Source organism: Sphaeramia orbicularis, chromosome 6 (assembly GCF_902148855.1).
Source record: "Sphaeramia orbicularis chromosome 6, fSphaOr1.1, whole genome shotgun sequence".
In the NCBI taxonomy this organism is placed as follows: Eukaryota; Metazoa; Chordata; class Actinopteri; order Kurtiformes; family Apogonidae; genus Sphaeramia; species Sphaeramia orbicularis.
The window spans coordinates 12348595-12369849 of NC_043962.1; the positions used below are offsets into that span (position 1 = coordinate 12348595).

At 36.5% G+C, this 21255-nt stretch overlaps 1 protein-coding gene across 1 annotated transcript in view; it reads left to right on the plus strand.

Annotated features, from left to right (window-relative positions):
- Positions 1-545: 545 nt before the first annotated feature.
- Positions 546-21255, plus strand: part of slc12a3 (solute carrier family 12 member 3) — a 32193-nt gene continuing 11483 nt past the window's right edge. Inside the window, exons 1-17 of the mRNA XM_030137262.1 lie at positions 546-818; positions 2020-2163; positions 3933-4008; positions 4333-4428; positions 6279-6418; positions 6498-6608; positions 7899-8010; positions 8626-8756; positions 8941-9025; positions 10060-10220; positions 13959-14066; positions 15055-15178; positions 16530-16631; positions 18273-18428; positions 18517-18616; positions 19799-19910; positions 20022-20159. Of these exons, the coding sequence (XP_029993122.1) occupies positions 546-818; positions 2020-2163; positions 3933-4008; positions 4333-4428; positions 6279-6418; positions 6498-6608; positions 7899-8010; positions 8626-8756; positions 8941-9025; positions 10060-10220; positions 13959-14066; positions 15055-15178; positions 16530-16631; positions 18273-18428; positions 18517-18616; positions 19799-19910; positions 20022-20159 (2169 nt within the window). The remainder of the gene's footprint in view (positions 819-2019; positions 2164-3932; positions 4009-4332; positions 4429-6278; positions 6419-6497; positions 6609-7898; positions 8011-8625; positions 8757-8940; positions 9026-10059; positions 10221-13958; positions 14067-15054; positions 15179-16529; positions 16632-18272; positions 18429-18516; positions 18617-19798; positions 19911-20021; positions 20160-21255) is intronic.

The following is a 21255-nucleotide window of genomic DNA, read 5'->3' on the forward strand; positions in this document are numbered from 1 at the left end:
TATACTTATATATAATATATGCATTTTGGCTTTACACTTCTTCAGCCAAAAGCTCTAACCCTAAATTTGCTTCTAACATCAGGGTGGATATTAAAAGGTCACAACAGTGATGTGATCTGATTTTAAAAGTTTCTGAACAAACCCATTTTCAAGATTAGATCAATCAGATTACTTCTGATTAACTGGGGCCCGAAGAACATTTAATGAATGATTCTTAATCATATTACATTCTCTGATAATGTCCACACATGTGAGTTTCGCATTGACCTACAGTGTGAAATTGTCCGTGTCAGGCTCAACGGTTCCTGTAACGGTCTTGTTTAACTGTTCACTGAAGCAGCTTTGTTACATGGCCCAAGGCTCTTCCTGCTTGTTTAAGGTCAAATATAAAATGAGCCCCTCAAACACAGTTCCCTTCAGTCATCCTAAACCTCACAATGGGATGGAGGCTTCACGTTGACTGTCTTATGCAGGTAAACATCAGCATCTGAACAACAGCATCTTCAAACAGCTGGCTATCTCAGCAAACCCAAACTCAAATGTAAATGGAGTTAGTGGTCAGTGACGGTGTCCACCAGGCCACATACAGTCCCCCAGTCCCTGTGTCAGTGGCCAACAGGAAGTCAACTTCTCCAGAGTTTAGTCCGTCTGGTTACTATCAGGGCTATGGAGATGGGAGCAGTGTTTCCTCTGAAGCTCTAACCGGCTACGAGACGCTGGACGCACCGCCGCACTATGACTTTTATGCCAACACTGAGGTTTGGGGCAGACGGAGGCGCTTCAGACCGTCTCTGTACCAACTGTACGCCAACCCACAGGTGAGGCATCCCAGATTATCTCAAATATACAACTAAAGAAACAGCGAAAGGAATATAATACAATTACTTCTTCAAAATGTTCAAAATCAGGCGTTTCTTTTCTGTAATTCCTTACACTTTACTGTTGAACACTTTAGAAATAATATTTTTTTGTTTTTTATAGGAAACTTTTGGGGGGGTTATTGTTTTTTATCAGTATTTTATTATTTTATATATTATTTACTAAATGCTGCTGACAATCTTGAGTACAATGTTTTGTTTCTATGTATTTTATATGCTGAAATGACAAAATAAATTTGAATCTTGATCTTGAATCTTGTCCTTAATTCAGGGGTGTCAAACCCATTTCAGTTCAGGGGCCACGTACAGCTCAACATGATATGAAATGGGCCAGACCAGTAAAATAATAACAGAATATATAAATAATGTCAACTCCAAACTTTTCTAGATATTTTAGAGTGAACAAGGAAAAATTATAGTATGAAAACGTTAACATCTACAAATTGGCCTTTAAAAAATGTGAACAGGAACTACTATCAAACTGAAATTTATTAAGAAAAATAAGGGCAATTCTTATGCCTCAGCTTCTCATTTACTCATGTGCATTACAACTTACGGATCACAGTGGATCTAAAAATATACAAAACATTTTGGAGCAGGCAGAATATTGGTAAAATTGCACTTATTCACATTTTTTGTGAAAGGAGTCTGGAAATGTAAACGTTTTCATTTAATTTTACTTTTTTTTACATTAAACAAAGAGAAAAATGTATTAAAAATGTATATATAGGTTATTATGATAGTATTTTACTGGTCTGACCCATTTGAGATTGAATTGGGCTGAATGTAGAACCTGAACGAAAATGATTTTTCACCTTCACTGGAATTTTTGCATTTCACAAATTAATCCCAGGGGCTGGATTGGACCCTTTGGCGGGCCGGTTTTGGCCCATGGGCAACAAGTTGAAATGAAAAATGTTGTAACTGGAACCACTGTATTCACTGACCATCAAAATATTAGTGCATACGCCGATGCCTCTGTTATTATATGTCTGGTTCAGGATATGTGGTTCAAGAAGCGAAACTAAGTAATGAAAAAACTATGTTTTTGATGGCCCCAAACAGCACACATTACCAGGACTACAAGAAAAACAAACAGCAAAAACAAACACCCTTACAAATTCTACTTTCTTTCTTTCAGGATGATTCTAGACCTCCTTTATATGAGGAGACAACAGGAGGATCGATGGACCGAGGAGGAGGAGACACCTCAGAGGAAGATGAAGAAGAGCACAAGGATCCTCCGTCTGAACCGACTCGCTTCGGTTGGATCCAGGGAGTCATGGTATGTAGAGGTGAACCCATTAAAGCAGGGGTGTCACACTCATTTGAGTTCAGGGGCCACATTCAGCCCAGTATGACCTCTAGGGGGCCAGTGAGCAAGTATAATAGTAGAAGAATAGCCTATAAATACTGACAATTCCAAATTTTTCTCTCTATTTTAGTGCTAAAAAGTAAAATTAAATAATGAAAATGTTAAAATGTCTACATTTACAAGCATTCTTTTTGCAAAAAATAAATAATAACATGAACAACCTGAACTTTCTTAAGAAAAACAAGCGCAATTTTAACAACATTATCTCTCAAATTATCATTTGTACATGTGCATTACAGATGACAGTGGATCAATAAAGGCAGAAAACATTTTTTTTTCAACTTCATTTATCAATTTATAAGCATATTTTACAATGAACCAAAATGCATTAATTACACAGGTTGTTATCCCCCAATCCCACCCCTCTCCCTCTTCCAGGTGCTTCCAAAATAAATACAAAGAACAGCCAATAAATAAAAGTAATAATAAAAAAAAATAAAAAAAAAAAAAAGCAGAAAACTTTTAGTAACAGGAAGAAAATTGTTTAAATTTTTGTAGTCTGGAGATCAGAGTTGTTATTGTTTATAGGTTATTCTGTTATTATTTTACTAGTATGACCCACTTGTAATTAAATTGGGCTAAAATGATTTTGACACCATTGACTGTTGATGTTTTCAGTGTAAGTTTTGCACTTGCAAATTCATTCCATAGGCAGGAGTGGAATCTTTGGCGGGCCAGTTTTGGCCCATGGGCCACATGATTGACACTCCTGACACTATAGAACTTACTGGTTGAATCAGTCTAATAAAACATTCAGGTGGTTCAGTTAACTTCAAAATGTCACAAAAAAGCACATTGATATGTAAATGAACAATTGAATGACAAAGACATACCGCACTGCAAAAAAAAAAAAAATTTCCAAGACAGTGAAAAAAGCCTTTTTTTTTTTTTTTTTTTTTTTTTTTTGAATATTTGTCTTATTTTTCATTTAAATAGGGAAAAAGCTTGCCAAGAAATTTTTACATAAGAAAATATTCTTTTTTTCATCCATCCATTTTTAATTCTTGTACTAAGCTAATTAATGCTAAGCTAATTCTAGCATTTTTGTCTAGTTTTAAGGCACATTTTGGGGGTTTTTTTAGCTGACAGACTATTTTTTTATTGGTTGTTTTAAGAATTCTTGCCAAGAAGTTTTTTTCTTACCCCATTGGCAAATTCTTTTTCTCAATATAACCCAATTTGACCAGAATTAGGAATATTAGGTTTATTTCTAGCAGGGCATTTTTTACAGTGTTATTTTAAATTTTTACATCTTCTGTCTTTAGTTACAAATTAGTTTGAGCATTTTAATTCATAGTGACATTTCCAACGTTTAATTTCATCATATAAAATGGCCCACAAACACAACACAAACCGCTTAGCTCAGGCCATTTAAAGTTAAAATATGGGCTGATTATGGTGAAAATTTCCAAAGCGTTACAGCTACTGAAAACATGTGGGTGCATTATGAAAGCATCCTTTGGCTTTTATAGCAGGAGGTTGGTGTTTTAAAGCCATAAAACATACAGTATTTTCCCAGTATGAACTTTTGATGTCAAATTACACTGGATAATTTATTCTCTTTGATTTAGCTGGATTGCTTGTTTTAATTTGACTTCTTTATTAGTTTACTTTCCATTTTTTTTTTCATCTTACCTTTATATATAATTCAGCCAGTCTTTCTATGTGTGTGATTGTAGATCCGTTGCATGCTGAATATTTGGGGGGTGATCTTGTACCTCAGGCTGCCGTGGATCACAGCTCAGGCTGGTATAGGTACGTCCAACAAGCAAAATTATTCACTTTCATTAATACTTGTGACAATAAATCTCAATAAGGTCAGTCATTTGTACTTTGTAGCTGATTCTGTAACTGCTGATGGAAAGACTGTGATGTATCTTGGGTATCTAATACATGCACATACTGAGGATATGAATTAGCTGTATTTACTTGCATTAAAATAGGTGGCAATTATAATCCAATCATGTTCAAAACAGCCTTCAGTAATTTCACATAAGCCCCTGATTTAAAACAGAGGCTTATGGGAAAAACTGTCGTACATGTGCATGTGTATCTGACTGACTGGTGTCTGTTTGCCAGGTTTGGCGTGGGTGATTATTCTGCTGTCCTCCTGCATAACTGGAATCACAGGCCTCTCTACTTCAGCCATTGCTACAAATGGAAAGGTCAAAGGAGGTCAGTTCATTTAGTTCTATGTATCAGTGGCGGCTCGTCAATAGAGGGCGCAACGGAGCCACCCCACCAGTTTCACATGAAGAAGAAGATGATGGGAATTACCAGACAATAATTTTATAAAAACATTAATATTTAAATAAATGAGCTATATATGGTACATTCCATGAGTAATGTGTATAATCTGCATCATCTTAAAAATGTTTTTGGTTGTTTAATGAGTAGCCAAGTCCTGTTTGCCCCCCACCCCCACCCCCTGAGAACTCCATAGACCTTTTTCACAACTTCCATATTTTTGCGTGGAAATACACAATTGAATTCTACTTCCTCGCCTATCAGAGCAACTGTGGCATAAGCAAACAGCAAGAGTTTTTTTGTAGCATTCCAGGTTGCTCTTGTAATGCCCAAAAACAGCTGTCTGTCTTTTCATTCTTTTCCTGTGGACAGTGAGGTTAGCCATACATAAACCCAAACTTTACCCGAAAAAAAAGGTTAAGTGATGATAGCATTTGGCTAACATTACTGTCGCTACATAGAAGACGTCCACTTGGACAACCCTTATCAGAACAAATTGATGTCATAATGCTTCACTCAAAGCAGACTAGGACGCTTTAGTAAGGTTGACTGTACATTATATTTAAATTATGTCAAATTATGTTAAGTAACCATGTTAATGACTTGTCATTCTAGCCAGCAGTTCAGTAAAAGTCAGTGAGCCTTGCAACATCGGCAAATGTAATATTTGGCACATCGGTCATGCAGGTTGTGTACATTCTCTTATCCATTTTGTCTCACTGTGTTGATGCTTGGCAGGAAGGCTTTTTTGGCAATGATTACATATTTCCAGCAAGTGTGAAAAAGGTCAAAAGACTCTTGTTATAAATGTGGATCACTCCTCCAATACAAGAGATAGGAGAGCCTGGGGGTGCAAAAAATTGCGCCCAAGCACCGCCCATGGGGGTAAATTTCACATTCTGAAAAGAATCAAGACCTTCCTCAGAAATGGAATCAGCAAACAGGTCCATAAGTATTGAGTTGTGAGTAAACAGCTGGATACCTCTGTGGTTAACTTGTTGGACTTTGGTGTGTATGTGTGTGTGTGTGTGTGTGTGTGTGTGTGTGTGTGTGTGTGTGGGGGGGGGGGGGGGGGGGGCATGGATTGATTCCCAGTACGAGTGGTATCAGTGGTAATTTTTAAGCAATGGCTACTGCCACAGTAATTTGGCACAAAATATTGGTTTGTCTATTGCCACAGAAACAATCAAATGTGACAATAAGCAGTAACAACATTTTGTTGCCACAGAGCCAATCATGGATACTGTTCCATGAACTCATTAGCCTCTTGTTACCACTGTTTTGTGGTGATATATGATGTATACACCCCGTACACATGACAATGAAATTATGTTAATCCACAAAAGTTTCCTATCATTTCAGCTTTTGGTTCACATGACACTGGCGTTGTCGGTGGCCCTGAAACGGTATTTTTGGAGAACAGGTCCATGAGCAAAAAAGTCTCACAACGCCACCCTCGTGTTGCCGTTAACCCTAACCCTAACCTTAACTTGGCCTGTCCTGAATGACATTTTCAGGCCTAAACAAGTTTGTGCAATTTGCCCCTGCTCACACATGCATGAAAACCTGGGTCTGTAAATTTGGACTAATATCCACCAATCCCCTACCTACCAACATCCACAAAAGAAAATTGCAAAAATTATCAAATGTGGAACTGGGGGTAATTTTTCAAAATGCATAGTTTTTTTGATACACCCTGTACATATGTACACAAATGTATGAATGTAAAGATGCTCTCTGACCTGTAACCCATCTCATCTCCCACTGCCCCCTCTCAGGTGGGACCTACTTCCTGATCAGTCGTAGTCTCGGCCCAGAGCTCGGGGGGTCCATCGGGCTCATCTTTGCGTTTGCTAACGCCGTAGCTGTGGCCATGCACACTGTGGGCTTTGCTGAGACTGTCACAGACCTCATGCGTGTGAGTATCATGTGCACGCTGACCAGCTGTAATAATATATTGTCCTGTTGAATGCATCTGATGTTTTTTCTTCCTGTAGGAGCACGGAGCTTCTATGGTGGACCGAACCAATGACATCCGAATTATTGGCGTCATCACCGTCACATGTCTTCTTGGTATTTCAATGGCGGGTATGGCATGGGAGTCAAAGGTTAGTTTATGCATACACAGGTATGAGATTATGAGCAATGTAAGACAAAAGCAAAATTGAAGTATAACTCCATAGTGAAAAAAACAAAAAAACTAGCACCATAGTCCCATGTTTAATGTTAGTTTTTTTGTTTGTTTTTTTGCTCTATGGGGTTGCATTTTAACTTTGCTCTTGTATTGCATTGCTATGTCTGTCTGAAGATGCTTGGACTTCAATTGTGTTGTTTTTGTTTTTTTTTAATTATACATTTACATTTATTATACATTTACATAAACATGTACTTAGACATAAGGGACCACACAGACACAATACAAAAAAACAAATTATACAACAAACCTACAGACCTATTAAACACAAAAAAAGAGGGAAAAAAAAACAAAAAACAAAAAACAACAACAACAACAAAATGAATAATGTTATCAACTCCTCTTTACAATGCTCAGGGCTGATTGAGAGTTGTTGTGTTAAAGTTGATTGATTGATTGATTGATTGATTGATTGATTGATTGATTGAGATTACTGTAATTTCCTGGATGCATAAATGCAAATAGAAGTAGTGCTTAAAAGATTCATCTTATACTGCCATTATTTTTGACAAATCAATGTAATTTCAAACATTTTTGAGTTTTCTCTTTATTTTTTGTGGAATTTTTGCATCAAGTACACTGTAAATCTAAAGTCCCAGAACAATATACTGTAACATTAAAGAGTAGTATGTCTTGAATCAACAACACAACCATGATAAAATCCAAAAATAAAACCACAAGGGCCATAGTGTCAAATATGATTTAAGGACAACATAAAGCCACCTGAGTTATACACCGATTGGCTCTAACATCATTTTATTATTACAGCATTTAATGTGTTCCTTTAAAAACAGCCAATTGGATACACAAATTAAGGAGAGGTTGTAATAATACAAACTTACTGTCCTGACTAAATGTCTAAGATAAGATAAGATAAGATAAGATAAGATAAGATAAGATAAGATAAGATAAGGGAAATTTCACAGTCAGCAGCAAAAATACAAGCAAGTGCAAAGAAAAAGACAGGCAGAAAAACACACAAGTGAAAAAATGAAAATATAAAGAGAAAAATAAAAAATTTGGTATGTAATTCATGTATCAAAAAAAGAAAGAAAAAAACTACTGCCAGGTAACATGAAAACAGTGCTTCAGAGTAATGTGTCTTTCCAAAGATCCAAAGGCACCTTAATGTAAAATAAACACATTAACACATTCATACACTCAGTGTTTACGACGTTTACATATATGTCGTGTCTCCATCCAGGCCCAGATTCTGTTCTTCGTGGTCATCATGGTGTCCTTTGCCAGTTACATTGTTGGAACAATAATCCCTGCTTCAGCACAGAAACAAGCCAAGGGTTTCTTCAGCTACAAAGGTGAAAAGCTTCTCACTCACCCCATGCTCACAGAATTATGTCAAGGATATTACTTTAGTGACCGAGAAAAAATAAATGATGACAAAGTGAAAAAAATCTGCAGCTCATCCCTCAATTCAGACTGGATACAAAGCAAGTCAAGTTATTTTTTTTTATTTTATTTCATTTCATTTCATTTCATTTTATTTTATTTTATTCTATTTTATTTATTTTATTTCATTTTTTAAATTTAATTAAATTTAATTCTATTTTATTTATTTAATTTTATTCTGTTATTTAATTAATTTAATTTTATTTCATTTTATTTTATTTTATTCTATTTTTTATTTTATTTCATTTCATTTTATTTTATTCTATTTTATTTATTTTATTTTATTTTATTTTATTTACATGGTTCTGTTCTCTATCTGCATCCACTTCAATCTGCATTTTTATTATCATTATATATTATATTATATTATATTATATTATATTATATTATATTATATTTATGGTCTGGTAAGTCCAGAAATAAACTATTTTACATGCTAAGACCAGATAATCTCTTTTTAGCTCTGAATAACTGACCCTCAAACTTTCAGTCATCCAGTAATCTGCCTGTTTCGACTTTAACAGCGGACATCTTCACTGCCAATTTTGTGCCCAACTGGCGTGGAAAAGAGGGCAGTTTCTTTGGCATGTTCTCCATTTTCTTCCCCTCGGCTACTGGCATCTTGTCCGGTGCTAACATCTCTGGAGATCTCAAGGTACGTCAGTTTATGCACTCATTTACCTTTGATTTTTTTTTTTTTCTCCTTTGCTTTTCCTGCCTTCTTCATCCTTTTCCCTGTTTGATATCCAGCCAAAAACCTGAAGAGGAAATTAGACCTTTTACTTTCCTCCTCAGTGACCGTTCTGCAATGTCTGATATCATCTTTCTTGTTTTCCCAGAATCCAACAGTGGCCATCCCCAGAGGAACGCTGATGGCCATATTCTGGACCACCATATCCTACCTCATCATCACTGCTACCATTGGTACCCATTACTCTACTAAACATGTATTTAAATGGTTGATCTATGAATCCGTTTGCACTAATGACCAGTTTTTTGGGTTTTTTTGTTTACTCTTCCATGTTATGCTGTGTTTTATACAGGTGGGGTGTCATTAATGTATTTATTATTTGACACTGTTGTACACTGTTGCCCATAAAAACTGTACTAGTTTTGTTTTCAGACACATTCCTCCTTTTATTCCTATTTATACACATCAGTAATCCCCTCTGACCCAGTGTAATAGTCCTGGTTACTTTATCAATCAAGAATATATCGTCACAATCATTTCATTTATTCCAACTTTATGGACAACAGAGTATTTAGCAGTAATAATAATAATAATAATAACAATAATAATAATAATAATAATAATAATGATAATAATAATGGATTAGATGTCTATAGCACTTTTCAAGGCACCCAAAGCGCTTTTACATTATTGATCCATTATTCATTCGCCCTCACATACACATACATAGGATTACATGACATTATATTAAGGTTCTTGAAAGTAAATTTTGACAATGAATTAGTGTCACTTTAGAAAAACTATATGGTCTTTAGGGAATATGTAAGTTTTTGTTATAAATTTGTGAAAATTTTCTTGTAATTTTATGACCTAACCCTATATTTAGGTCTGAATTTGGATTTTTTTCTGTTAATCTAATTAGACCATACTATTTCAACAAGGGCTGAATAGGTACACATATAATTACATGATGCTGTATTTGATCGGGGTAATAAGGTAGGGTTCATATTATGTTAAAAAATGTCAAGTGCAAAGGTAGATAAAGGCAAATAACATGACCTAATCAGTGTCAAATGAATAGAAACAATACAAAAGCTGAAAAGAATGTATGGTAAAACATACAAATAACGAATATGTATTGCATTACAGTAACTGATTTGCTGCAGTGCCATTCAACTCCCAGTTTTGTAGATGATAAAATACTTCAGTATAAGCTTATGTTTCCATATTTGACCATGCATTCTATTTGATGTCTGTTTTCTTTCAGGGTCCTGTGTGGTGCGTGATGCATCAGGCATATTAAATGACACCTTGTCTTCATCCTCATCCATGGAGGACTGTGTCGGTCTGGCATGTCAGTACGGATGGGACTTTACCGAGTGCATCAACAACAACACATGCACCTTCGGCATCAGCAACTACTATCAGGTCGTGAGCACACACTCACACACACACACACACACACACACTGCATGACAAAAAGTATGAGGACACCCCTGTTTGTACATTTTGCAGCTTTGGTTTGCAGCTGATTTTCTGATTCAACACCCTAAAATTAATTTAACTCATAAAGACCCGAACATCCACTGATGACCAGATTCATCTACTGATCTAAAATGTTCAATACCTGTTGATCCACTAATCCTATCAATATATGTAAATAACTGGTGCAAAATACAGCTTGTCATCTTTTCATGGTCATCAGATATGACCCATTTGAACATTCAGAGGCTCCGTAGTTACCATGGAAACACCATCATCTTCTACAACATTGATTGACCAGTGAAACCCATGGAGTTTGATAAAAGACAGGGGATGAAAACACTGGGTTTATGTTCAGTTAATGATAGATTTTGCTGAAAAAGTGTCTTTTTCTTCATTTTTCTCTGTTTCGATCTGATAACCTATGAATTTACTCTGAGTTTTCATGAGCATCTAAATTAAATATAGGAAATTAAATATAAGATTTACTATGAAAAGTGAAAAATATATGGGATAATATTATAATAAATGGTGATAAATCACTTAAATAAAAGGTTACTGGATTAGGTACTCCATTATTTATGCAATATTTTTTATTAGATTTTACTGTTATTATCAGGTGTTACTGTTGTTATTATTTTAATATAGGATTAATTTTTATAGGAATTTTTATGATGTACATTGCTGGTCCTGAGAAGGAAGATAGATAGATAGATAGATAGATAGATAGATAGATAGATAGATAGATAGATAGATAGATAGATAGATAGATAGATAGATAGATAGATAGATAGATAGATAGATAGATAGATAGATAGATAGATAGATAGATAGATAGATAGATAGATAGATACTTTATTCATCCCATTGGGAAATTTACAGGTTCCAGCAGTATCCACAAACGTAAAAAAAAAACCAAACAATAGTAAAAACACAATCGTAAAAAACACTTTAACCTTCCACAAGGAGTCAGTGCAAAGGAGACTGTTGTGCTTAGGGTCAGTGCAATGAATGAATCTGCGCAAAGGATAAAGTGCAATGTGCACAGTGTGAACAGTAATTCACAATTAACACAAATTAAAATTAGCACTAAAAACACTAAAAAACACTAAAAAAACACATGACACACACGGAGCTACTGGAAGGGCTGCCACTCGTGATGGCACCAGAAGGAAAAAAAAGAAAAAGTACTCATTTTGTTTCATGTATATACATTATTTGGGAGCTGCCACAAAAGTAGCATTGGGTCTTTATTTGTTCAGGATACTCTACAAGCACAAAGTAGATGTGTCTAATTATTGTCCTGATTCATCATGGCCAGATCCATTAAGAAACAGTCTTCACAGTTCCGTGTGGATAAGCACAAATGGCCCGAACAACCAAAATGTGCTGAAAAGCATGACTCAGAATGAGAAAACTTCAGATGTGTTAGCTCTGGCTCACTTGAAGGAGTTGGCTCAGGCCCGGTTCAGCTGGACTTGGACATGGTACACATCTGGTATGAACACCAACCGTGCCCAAGCATGGTAAAATCTACAACACATGAGAGAGGCTGTGTGTCACTGCATCCAAAACTCCAAATAAGCCAGAATGTAGTGACGGAAGTGAACCCGAGTCCAGAATGTTAATTGCAAATAACAAATTCATTCTTTTCATTTGCATTGATTTGTTTAATATTGAATATGGGATTAGTTTACAGAGCCCATGAACTCATATGCAGATTGTGCTGGAGTCTTTGTTGTTTTGTTGACTTCTGTTTCAAAGCTAATCTTACAAAGTGGTGCTCACTACCATTACACTGGAGCAGATGAGACACTGCACTGGCATTTCCATAAATTAATTTGACTGATGACAAATTCCTAGTGTCTTGTCACATATTCCATTAAAATGTAAAAACACGGCTAGCACTATCAACAGGCAGTGGATTGATTAGAAAACCAAACTATTTCTGTCTCATCTGTGAAAAAAATATGAGTTATTTAAGACATAAAACAGAATGCTCTACTTCTAATACTCTGCTTATTGCATTATTCTTATGCAGAGGGGTATGCTAGTTTACTTGACCAAAAACTCATTTGTGGAAGCACACATAGTTTGCATTTCCTTTTTTGATTTTTCAAAGTCAAAAGTTTGCTTCAAAATAAGTAGAACTTTGATGGAAGAACCTGGTGAACTTGGGAATGAGTGTGAGAGTTTTTGTAGAAACGTCATCCAAGCTCACTATAGCCCCTTTTACAAGGCACTTCTGTCATGGGAATATTTCACCATTATTCCGGAACGACGTCTGTGTAAATGAAATGGTGGGATCATTTGGACCCACTTCTGTCACGGCTCTGTAACATACAAGGGCCAAACATATTGCAACGGCCCAATGTGTCTCAATTAGAGAAAACAACTGCAAGTACAGAAACAATGCAAATTCACAAACTCCATCACGTCTACATGAGGTACAAAAAGAGGAACGTGGTGCAAATGAAAAAATGCACTGCAAGACACAAAAACACATGCATAATCATTAAATGCTCCGCAAATAAAGAAACAATGCAAAGCACAAAACGATTCAAAGCAAGAAAACATCTGCCAACGAAAAACGCTGGCTGACCAGTCACTACAACAGAAGTGCTCCAAACCTGTAGGGGGCGCTGTCAGTAAAACATCTCAATGCAGAGACATACAGGATGGAGAGAGAGACGGAGAACAGCTGACTGACAGTGTTTCAAACTACAGTGGAACAAATGGAAGTTACAGCGTAGCATGGTAATGTGACTTTTATTTGAGTCTATTTGACACTAGTCTGTTGTCTATAAATGCTGCCCCCTACAGGTTTGGAGCACTTCCATTTTAATGACTGATTTTGCAGCATTTTTCATTTGCGGATGTTTCCTTGGTTTGCATTGTTTCTTTATTTGCAGAGCATTTAATGATTATGCATTTGTTTTTGTTTCTTGCAGCGCATTTTTTCATTTGCACCACGTTCCTCTTTTTGTACCTCATTTAGGCTTGTGTTTGAGTTTGACATTTTGGGCCATTGCAATATGTTTGGCCCTTGTCGGCTACTGTAGTAAAGCCTCTGGAGGTTGTAACAGAGCCCTGATAAATGTGGAATCATGATTCCAGAACACTATGTAAAAGGAACACCTCTCGTTCCGCAACCAAGGTGTGATGTTTAGATGACATGTTGCATGTGCGACCCCCACCCTGGGGGATTGAACAGTGAGAGTGGGCCGTGTACAGTAAACAAACTTATCAATGCAACCAGAGAGATGTCGAAGTGGGGAGACATCGAGATCCACAAGCTGTTGTCACTAAAATAAACATCACTGCGCTCTGTTCATCCATTGTTGTTTCGAGAGCCAACACCGCTATGCTTGGGGTATTTCTGATGTGCAAGTTATACGTCACACAATAGGCTACGCTGTGTCACTGCCCCTTTGATTCTGGAATGCAGGTCCGCTGTGTATAAGTCCAGCCTGTCTCACCTCTGTTACTCCCTTGGCTTGGCATTGGAAAACGGCAAATGGTGGCAAAAAGTTGGGATCACCATCTCACCTTATGTAGAAATTGGTGTATTAACTGTTCATGAGGCAGTCGTTAGCTCAGACTTGGAGTGGAGTTGACTGATGGAAATAAACATGCACAGTCGTTCTCATACTGAGTCTTTTCGTTGCCTGTATGTGTCTCCAGTCAATGAGCATGGTGTCAGCCTTTGCCCCCCTCATCACTGCTGGTATCTTTGGAGCAACCCTGTCCTCTGCTTTGGCCTGCCTCGTGTCAGCCCCTAAAGTCTTCCAGGTAAACACACACACACACACACCTACACACACACACACACACACACACAAATATACACTGCTTGGCCAAAGAAATAGTAGTAATAGAAGTGATATTTCACTGTACCACCATCCATACAGCCATCCATCCATTTTCTACCACTTATTTGGGGCTGGGTCATGGAGGCAACAGTCTAGGCAGGGATACCCAGACTCCCCTCTCCCCAGACACCTCCTCTAGCTCTTCTGGGGGGACCCCGAGGCATTCCCAGGCCAGCCAAGAGACATAGTCTCTCCAGCATGTCCTAAGTCTTCCCCGAGGTCTCCTCCCGGCGGAACATGCCTGGAACACCTTTCCAGGGAGGCGTCCAGGAGGCATCCGAAACAGATACCCAAGCCACTTCAACTGGCCCCTCTGGATGTGGAGGAGCAGCGGTTTTATTCCAAGCTCCTCCCTGGTGACTGAGCTCCTCACCCTGTCTCTAAGGGTGTGCCCAGTCACCCAACAGAGGAAACTCATTTTGACCACTCGTATCCAAGATCTTGTCCTTTCGGTCATGGCCCAAAGCTCATGACCATAGGTGAGAGTAGGAACATAGATTGACCAGTAAATCAATAGCTTCGCCTTTCGGCTCAGCTCCTTATTCACCACATGTGATGAAGACGATGCATTGGTCCCATTCTCCACCATCAATAATAAAAAATGAATGCAACTATGGATGGAAAAAATATCATAAACCTTATTGTGACACTATAGAAGCATTATGTGGCAAAAAAAAAGATGTCACAGTGAATGTCTTCTGTAATCCAAACCAAAGGTGGTGCAGTCACACATTGCATGTGCAACATTTTTGGGGCCAGGCAGTGTGTCTACTGTACACAGTCTACGGGACATTCTACTGTTACAAAAGTTCAGGACATATTTTGAACATCCTGTACATTGTCTTTTCAGATTTCACTGTGACTGTATATTTAGACTACTCTTTTTCTGTTTCTTCTTCTTCTGCTAGTGTCTATGTAAGGACAAACTCTACCCTTTCATTGGCATTTTTGGTAAAGGATACGGCAACAATGATGAACCGCTCAGAGGTTACCTGTTGGCATATATCATCGCTGTCTGTTTCATCCTCATTGGTGAGAACCTTTGCCCTTTACTACTGCTGCCTACTGTCTATGATCTGTAGTAACTGTAATATGTTGAGTTGAGACAATACAAAACAGATATATGCCTTTTAACATAGTGGGCACAAACTGTTGGAAACACTGAGCAACAAAAAGCCCTTCTTAAGTGGACATTTGTAGAAATGAACTAATCCACTAATACAATGATAATACTGAAATAATTTTGTGTGTGTGTGTGTGTGGGGGGGGGGGGTTCAGTGCAGTAAATAACACTACAGACCTCAATGCGGAGGACCGGGGTGGGGGTGCAGGAGGTGTACATTCACAACTGGGATATCATACTGGTTGTAGAAAAGTGGCATCTTCTTTTAAGCTTGAAGTTTTTTTCTGTTTTATCTGTTTTATTTATTTATCTGTTGTTTTTTTTTTGTTGTTTTTTTTCATGCCTATACTTTTTATTGCTTCCCTGCTGTCATGCTTTTAATGTTTTATGTACAGCACTTTATTTATTTATTTGTTCATTTATTTAGCAGGGACAGTACACATTAATGAACATTTCTGTAAATGTGCCAGTATTGGCAAAAAAGCCATTTTTCAGCTCTTGTCCCTGGGTAAGATGTAAAATACCAGCATTCATCAAGTTAGAAGCATTTTAAAAATTACAGCTCCACCCACACATCACACAGCATTAGTTCACATACACAGTATACACAGTTAACCTTTAAGTATCAGTAAAACACCTGGAGAGACTTTGAATTGTGTTGTATATGAAATGTACTATGTAAATAAACCTGCCTTGCCTTGGCATTGTGAGGCATTACACTGACTCACCCCCCATTTGTGCCTCACTGCCCCCCTGTCAGCTTTCACCCCCATTGAGAAATACTGCACTAATAAAAGATCACATGACACCATGTACCTCTTGTAGACTCTTGTTGCTTTTGTAAGGTTTTTGCAATGAGGTACTACTCAACACAATCTCTGATATACATATGTTGCCTTGTTATCTAAGATTACTGATGTTCATGGATCAATTTTAACACTCTGGTTCAGTTACAGTTTTGTCCATTTCATGACATTCTACGGATTTTTGGATAATATTTGTTTCATTTGGATTTTTGATTGGAATAAGTGATCAATAGCAGCATCAATAAATAATCTACACACCTGAGCCTTTTAAGATGTAACTACTATTATGCCACTTATGCCTAATGTCACTAATTTGCATCATAGCCATTCTATGTGTTATATTAAAATTAATAACCTCTGCTTAATTTACCATCTACTTGACAGCAACAGCACAAATAAATGATTTTTTTTATATACAATTGTAAATACATTTTGGCTTTCTTCTTTGTCACAGCTGAGTTGAACACTATCGCTCCAATCATCTCCAATTTCTTCCTGTGTTCGTACGCGCTCATCAACTTCAGCTGCTTCCACGCCTCAATCACCAACTCACCAGGTAAAACATTAGACGAAAAAAAACAAGACCACTCTAGCAAATATCTGTTAAATACAACTTGTAGCTTAATTTTATGTAGGGGCACCTCAAAGAAGACATTCTGTAGTCTGGTTCACAACTTCCCTAAAAGAGTGAATAGTTTCAGGTTTTTCATTCCTATAAAAATGAGCCATGATGTGTTTCATTGAGGTGTTGCAGGGAGAATGGAAAGAGCCAGACTTTATGCAAAGCTAACTGTGTCCTATATATTTATTTTTATGACACAAACATTAAATTAGTTTAAACTTTTAAAGCACAGGTGCCAAACATGCTGCCCGAGGGCGAAAACCAGCGCATCAAAAGTTCCAATCCGGCCCAATCCGTGCAAAAATTACACTGAAGACGTTAACAGGAAAGGGCATCAAACTCATAAATAATAGCATAATAACCTATAAATAATGACTCCAATTTTTCAGCTTGATTTAATGTGAAAAAATAATATGACATTATGCCAGTAAAAAATAACATCTAAATTTTCTCTTTGATTTAAAGCAAAAACATTCAATTGTGACAATATTTACATTAACAAACTATCTTTAAAGACTAAAAGATCAATAACCTGAACAAATATGAACAACCTGAAATATCGAAAAGAAAATTAAGTGCAATTTTGACAATATTCTACCTGTCGAGGCATAACATTGAGAAAATATTATTTTTCTTAATTATTTTTCTTATTTTTCTTAACAAATTTCAGGTATTTCAGGTTATTCACATCTTTTTGTTTGGATAGTACATTTTCATAATTTAATGTTATTTTTTGCAATAAAACAATTTGGACTTGTCATTATTCATTGGCTATTATGCTATTATTTTACTGGTCCAGCCCATTTGAGGCCAAATTTGGTTGAATATGAGTCTGAAAATGAGTTTGACACCCATGCTTTAAAATGTATGAGTGCTTCTAATCATTTGTTTAACCCATAAAGACCCAAATATCCGCTGGTGAACAAAAAAATACAGTTTGGCATCTTTCCTGGTCATCAGATAGGACCCATTTGGATGTTCAGAGGCTCCGTAGTTACTGTGGAAACACATCTTCTACAACACTGATTCACCAGTAAAACCCATGGAGTTGGATCAATAAGAGTGGATGGAGACACTGGGTTTATGTTCAGTTAATAAGAGATTTTGCTGAAAAAGTCACTTTCTTCAGTTTTCTCTATTTTTGACATAACAACCCTTAACTTTAATCTGAGCTTTTATGAACATCTACATGATCAGTAAATTAAATGTAGGAAATTACCTGATTTGCACTGAAAAAATGCAAAATATAGAGGATGATATTATAATAAATGGTGATAAATCATTTAACAAAGGTTAAATATAGAGAAAAAATCATTTGGGAACTGCAAGAAAAGTCGCTGTGGGTTTTTATGGGTTAAATATAGGAAATTAAATATAGGAAAATACATGATTTACAGTGAAACATGCAAAATACAGAGGATAGTATAATAATATTGGTGATATATGACTTAAGAAGTGTTAAATAGAGAAAAAAAATTCATTTGGGAACTGCCATAAAAGTATACTGGGTCTTGATGGGTTAATGAATGGACACAAATGTTAACATGACCAGAAGAATAAAGTGTGTGTCTCTAGGTTGGCGTCCATCCTTCAGGTTCTACAATAAATGGCTGTCGCTGCTCGGAGCTGTGTGCTGTGTGGTTATCATGTTCCTGCTGACATGGTGGGCGGCTCTTATTGCCTTTGGAGTTGTCATCTTTCTTCTGGGATACACACTTTACAAGAAACCTGGTAAAGTGTCACACATACAAACGGTCTGAAGTGGGGTCTGCTGTTCATGGACCCTCTCCAAACCTGTCCTGTTTTCCTGTGTGGTTAGAGGTGAACTGGGGCTCTTCAGTACAGGCCAGTTCTTACAACATCGCTCTGAACCAGTGTGTGAGCCTCAACCATGTGGAGGACCACATCAAAAACTACAGGTTAGTGCAATGTTTTTCAACCTTGGGGTCGGGACCCCACATGGGGCCCCCTGAATTCAAATGGGGTCGCCTGAAATTTCTAGTAATTGATTAAAAAAATAAATAAATACAAAACTCACTAATAAAAAAAATAGAAGGTGAGTTGAGAGGGACAATCCCAAAACATAAAAGACATGACAAATTGTGAAGCTGAAACTGAAGCACTGTGGTTCTGTTTATCTTTCAAATGTTCATTGTGGTCGGTTTCAGATGCTGCTGCTCTTTCCTAATTCATAGTTGGAGTTATTTGTTCAGTATTAATTGAAGGATTCAAGGATTTTATCATTGATTGATGATTGATGAAAATTAACTAAACACGTATTATGTCACACAATATCAGTACATAAACTATGTAAATACACAGTTGTGGCCTAAAGTTTTGAAAATGACATAATTTTTTTCTTTGCAGACTTTGCTAATGATCTTTTACTTTTTTTTTTTCTACATGTTTCTGCAGAGTTTTAGAGTTTGTTTTTACTTTATTTTACCTTTTTTCGTTTTAGTTTTGAGGTTTTTGATCATTTATCATATTAAATATTGTCCTGATAGATTTATGACATATTTTAAATAAGTAAGCATGTGGTTGTTTTTTTTAGTTCACATTCTGAAAGAGAGATCAGCCTTTAAACTAAAAACAAATACTGATTCGATGTATATCTCAGTAATAACCGATGACAATAGGCAGGCACATTTTAATCATTAAAATACTTTAAATCATTAGGAATGAGAAATTGGACAAGCTATAGGTGTGATCTGTCCCAGTATTATATAAACGATTATGTATATATTTCATAACTAAACTAAGTATATTAAAAAATAAAAATAATAATAATTACAATATGCATGTCCTCATTGATAAGAATAGACTACAATATGGGTTTTAACACAGGTCATAACCTTTTGCTTTGTGTACTGATCAGAGATAACTATTTTCCCCTGGTCTTTATGCTGAATTAAGGTAATTACATCCTTGATTAAGCCTGTAAATGTGGTATCTGTTCTCTATGGTCTGATTTCTCTCACAACAGATAAAATCCATTGAAGCATTAGTATGTGCAGACTTTAAGAGTCTCTCCCAAAAGGAGCAGGAGCTCTTGATGAACCCTTTAAGTATCAGTGTATGTGTCCTTTCTGTCCTTCCAGACCTCAGTGTTTGGTACTAACAGGTCCTCCCAGCAGCCGTCCAGCTCTGGTGGATCTGGTCGGCTGTTTCACAAAGAGTCTCAGCCTCATGATGTGTGGCAATGTCATCACTGTGAGTACAACTCAGCATGTACACACCAAACATGACACAATACTGTACTTTCAGGTGAATATTCAGCTTCTGGGCCTGAAATCATTTACCTTTTGCACCTTTTTGTTTCAGGCTGGACCCTCTCCGTCAGTAATGGAGAAGGCGAGCAGCGACAGTCATGTGAAATGGTTAAACCGAAGAAAGGTGAAGTCGTTCTACAGAGCTGTGGTGGCATCGGATCTGAGATCAGGGGTTAACATGATGCTGCAGGTCAGATTTACACAGAGGACGGAGAAGTATTCAGATCTTTTACTCAAGTAAAAATGCTGACACTACACATTAACCTGTTAAACCCTGACCATATTTTCAGGGGAAAAACGCCTATAAAGACATACCCAAAGTAAATGAAGGATTACTTCACAATAATAAGGTTCATATGGATGTTCTTGTCTATGGACATTTAGAGACCTCACAGAATCTATTCCCATTCTCTAAAATATTGTATCTATTACTATGCCTTAGTAAACTGTAACAAACTAAAAGAGAAATTGGAATTTTTTATCCTCGCCTGTTTTTTTTCAGCTGGATTGACGATGATATGCATAAATTAATTGTTCGAGTCGGAGATTTTTAATAGCGTATATTTCACCCCACAAAGATTAAAAATCATGTTTGCACATTAAAGTTTGCACTAAAATACACTTTTGATGTACTTTTATTAACATTAGGGTCTAAACTTTGAGCAAAAGTTGAAAAAAACATTCATTGTCCTGATTTATTATATTTTTATAGTAGATGAATATTACTATAATTTTTTCGGCCCGTGGGCAGGCTGATAGGGCTAAAGGGGTTAAAAATACACTACACGTTCTACATTTTAAACCTTACTAAGTATTTAATGGTTTTTCATTAATTAGCTATGTGTTCAAATGTATTCATGACAATTAAAGTAGTATATCATCAAGTTTTATCGCTGTGATATGTGCTGCCAAAGGTAAAAATCAAATGAACCATATTAATATTGTTCCATATTAATTATTATCAGCTAAATGTACTCAAAATTTCAAAAGTTCAAGTGGTCATTGTGCTGTAAAATGGTCCCAGGCAGTGTCTTATTTCATACATATGATGTTTTTAGTTTCATATGTACTGCTCTAGTAATGTGTATGATACATTTTGCCGCTATTGTTGGAGTTTTAAAAAGGAGAATAACAGCAACATGTTTTCAGTGGCTCAGTTGTTCTTTTTCTGCTTCTTTTCATTCATAATGTGGACATTTTTGCTGACATGTAAAAGCATATTTTCTTTATTGTTTCCTTCTTTTATTTTATGGGTGAAATAGACTAGACAATGGGCAAGAAGCAGA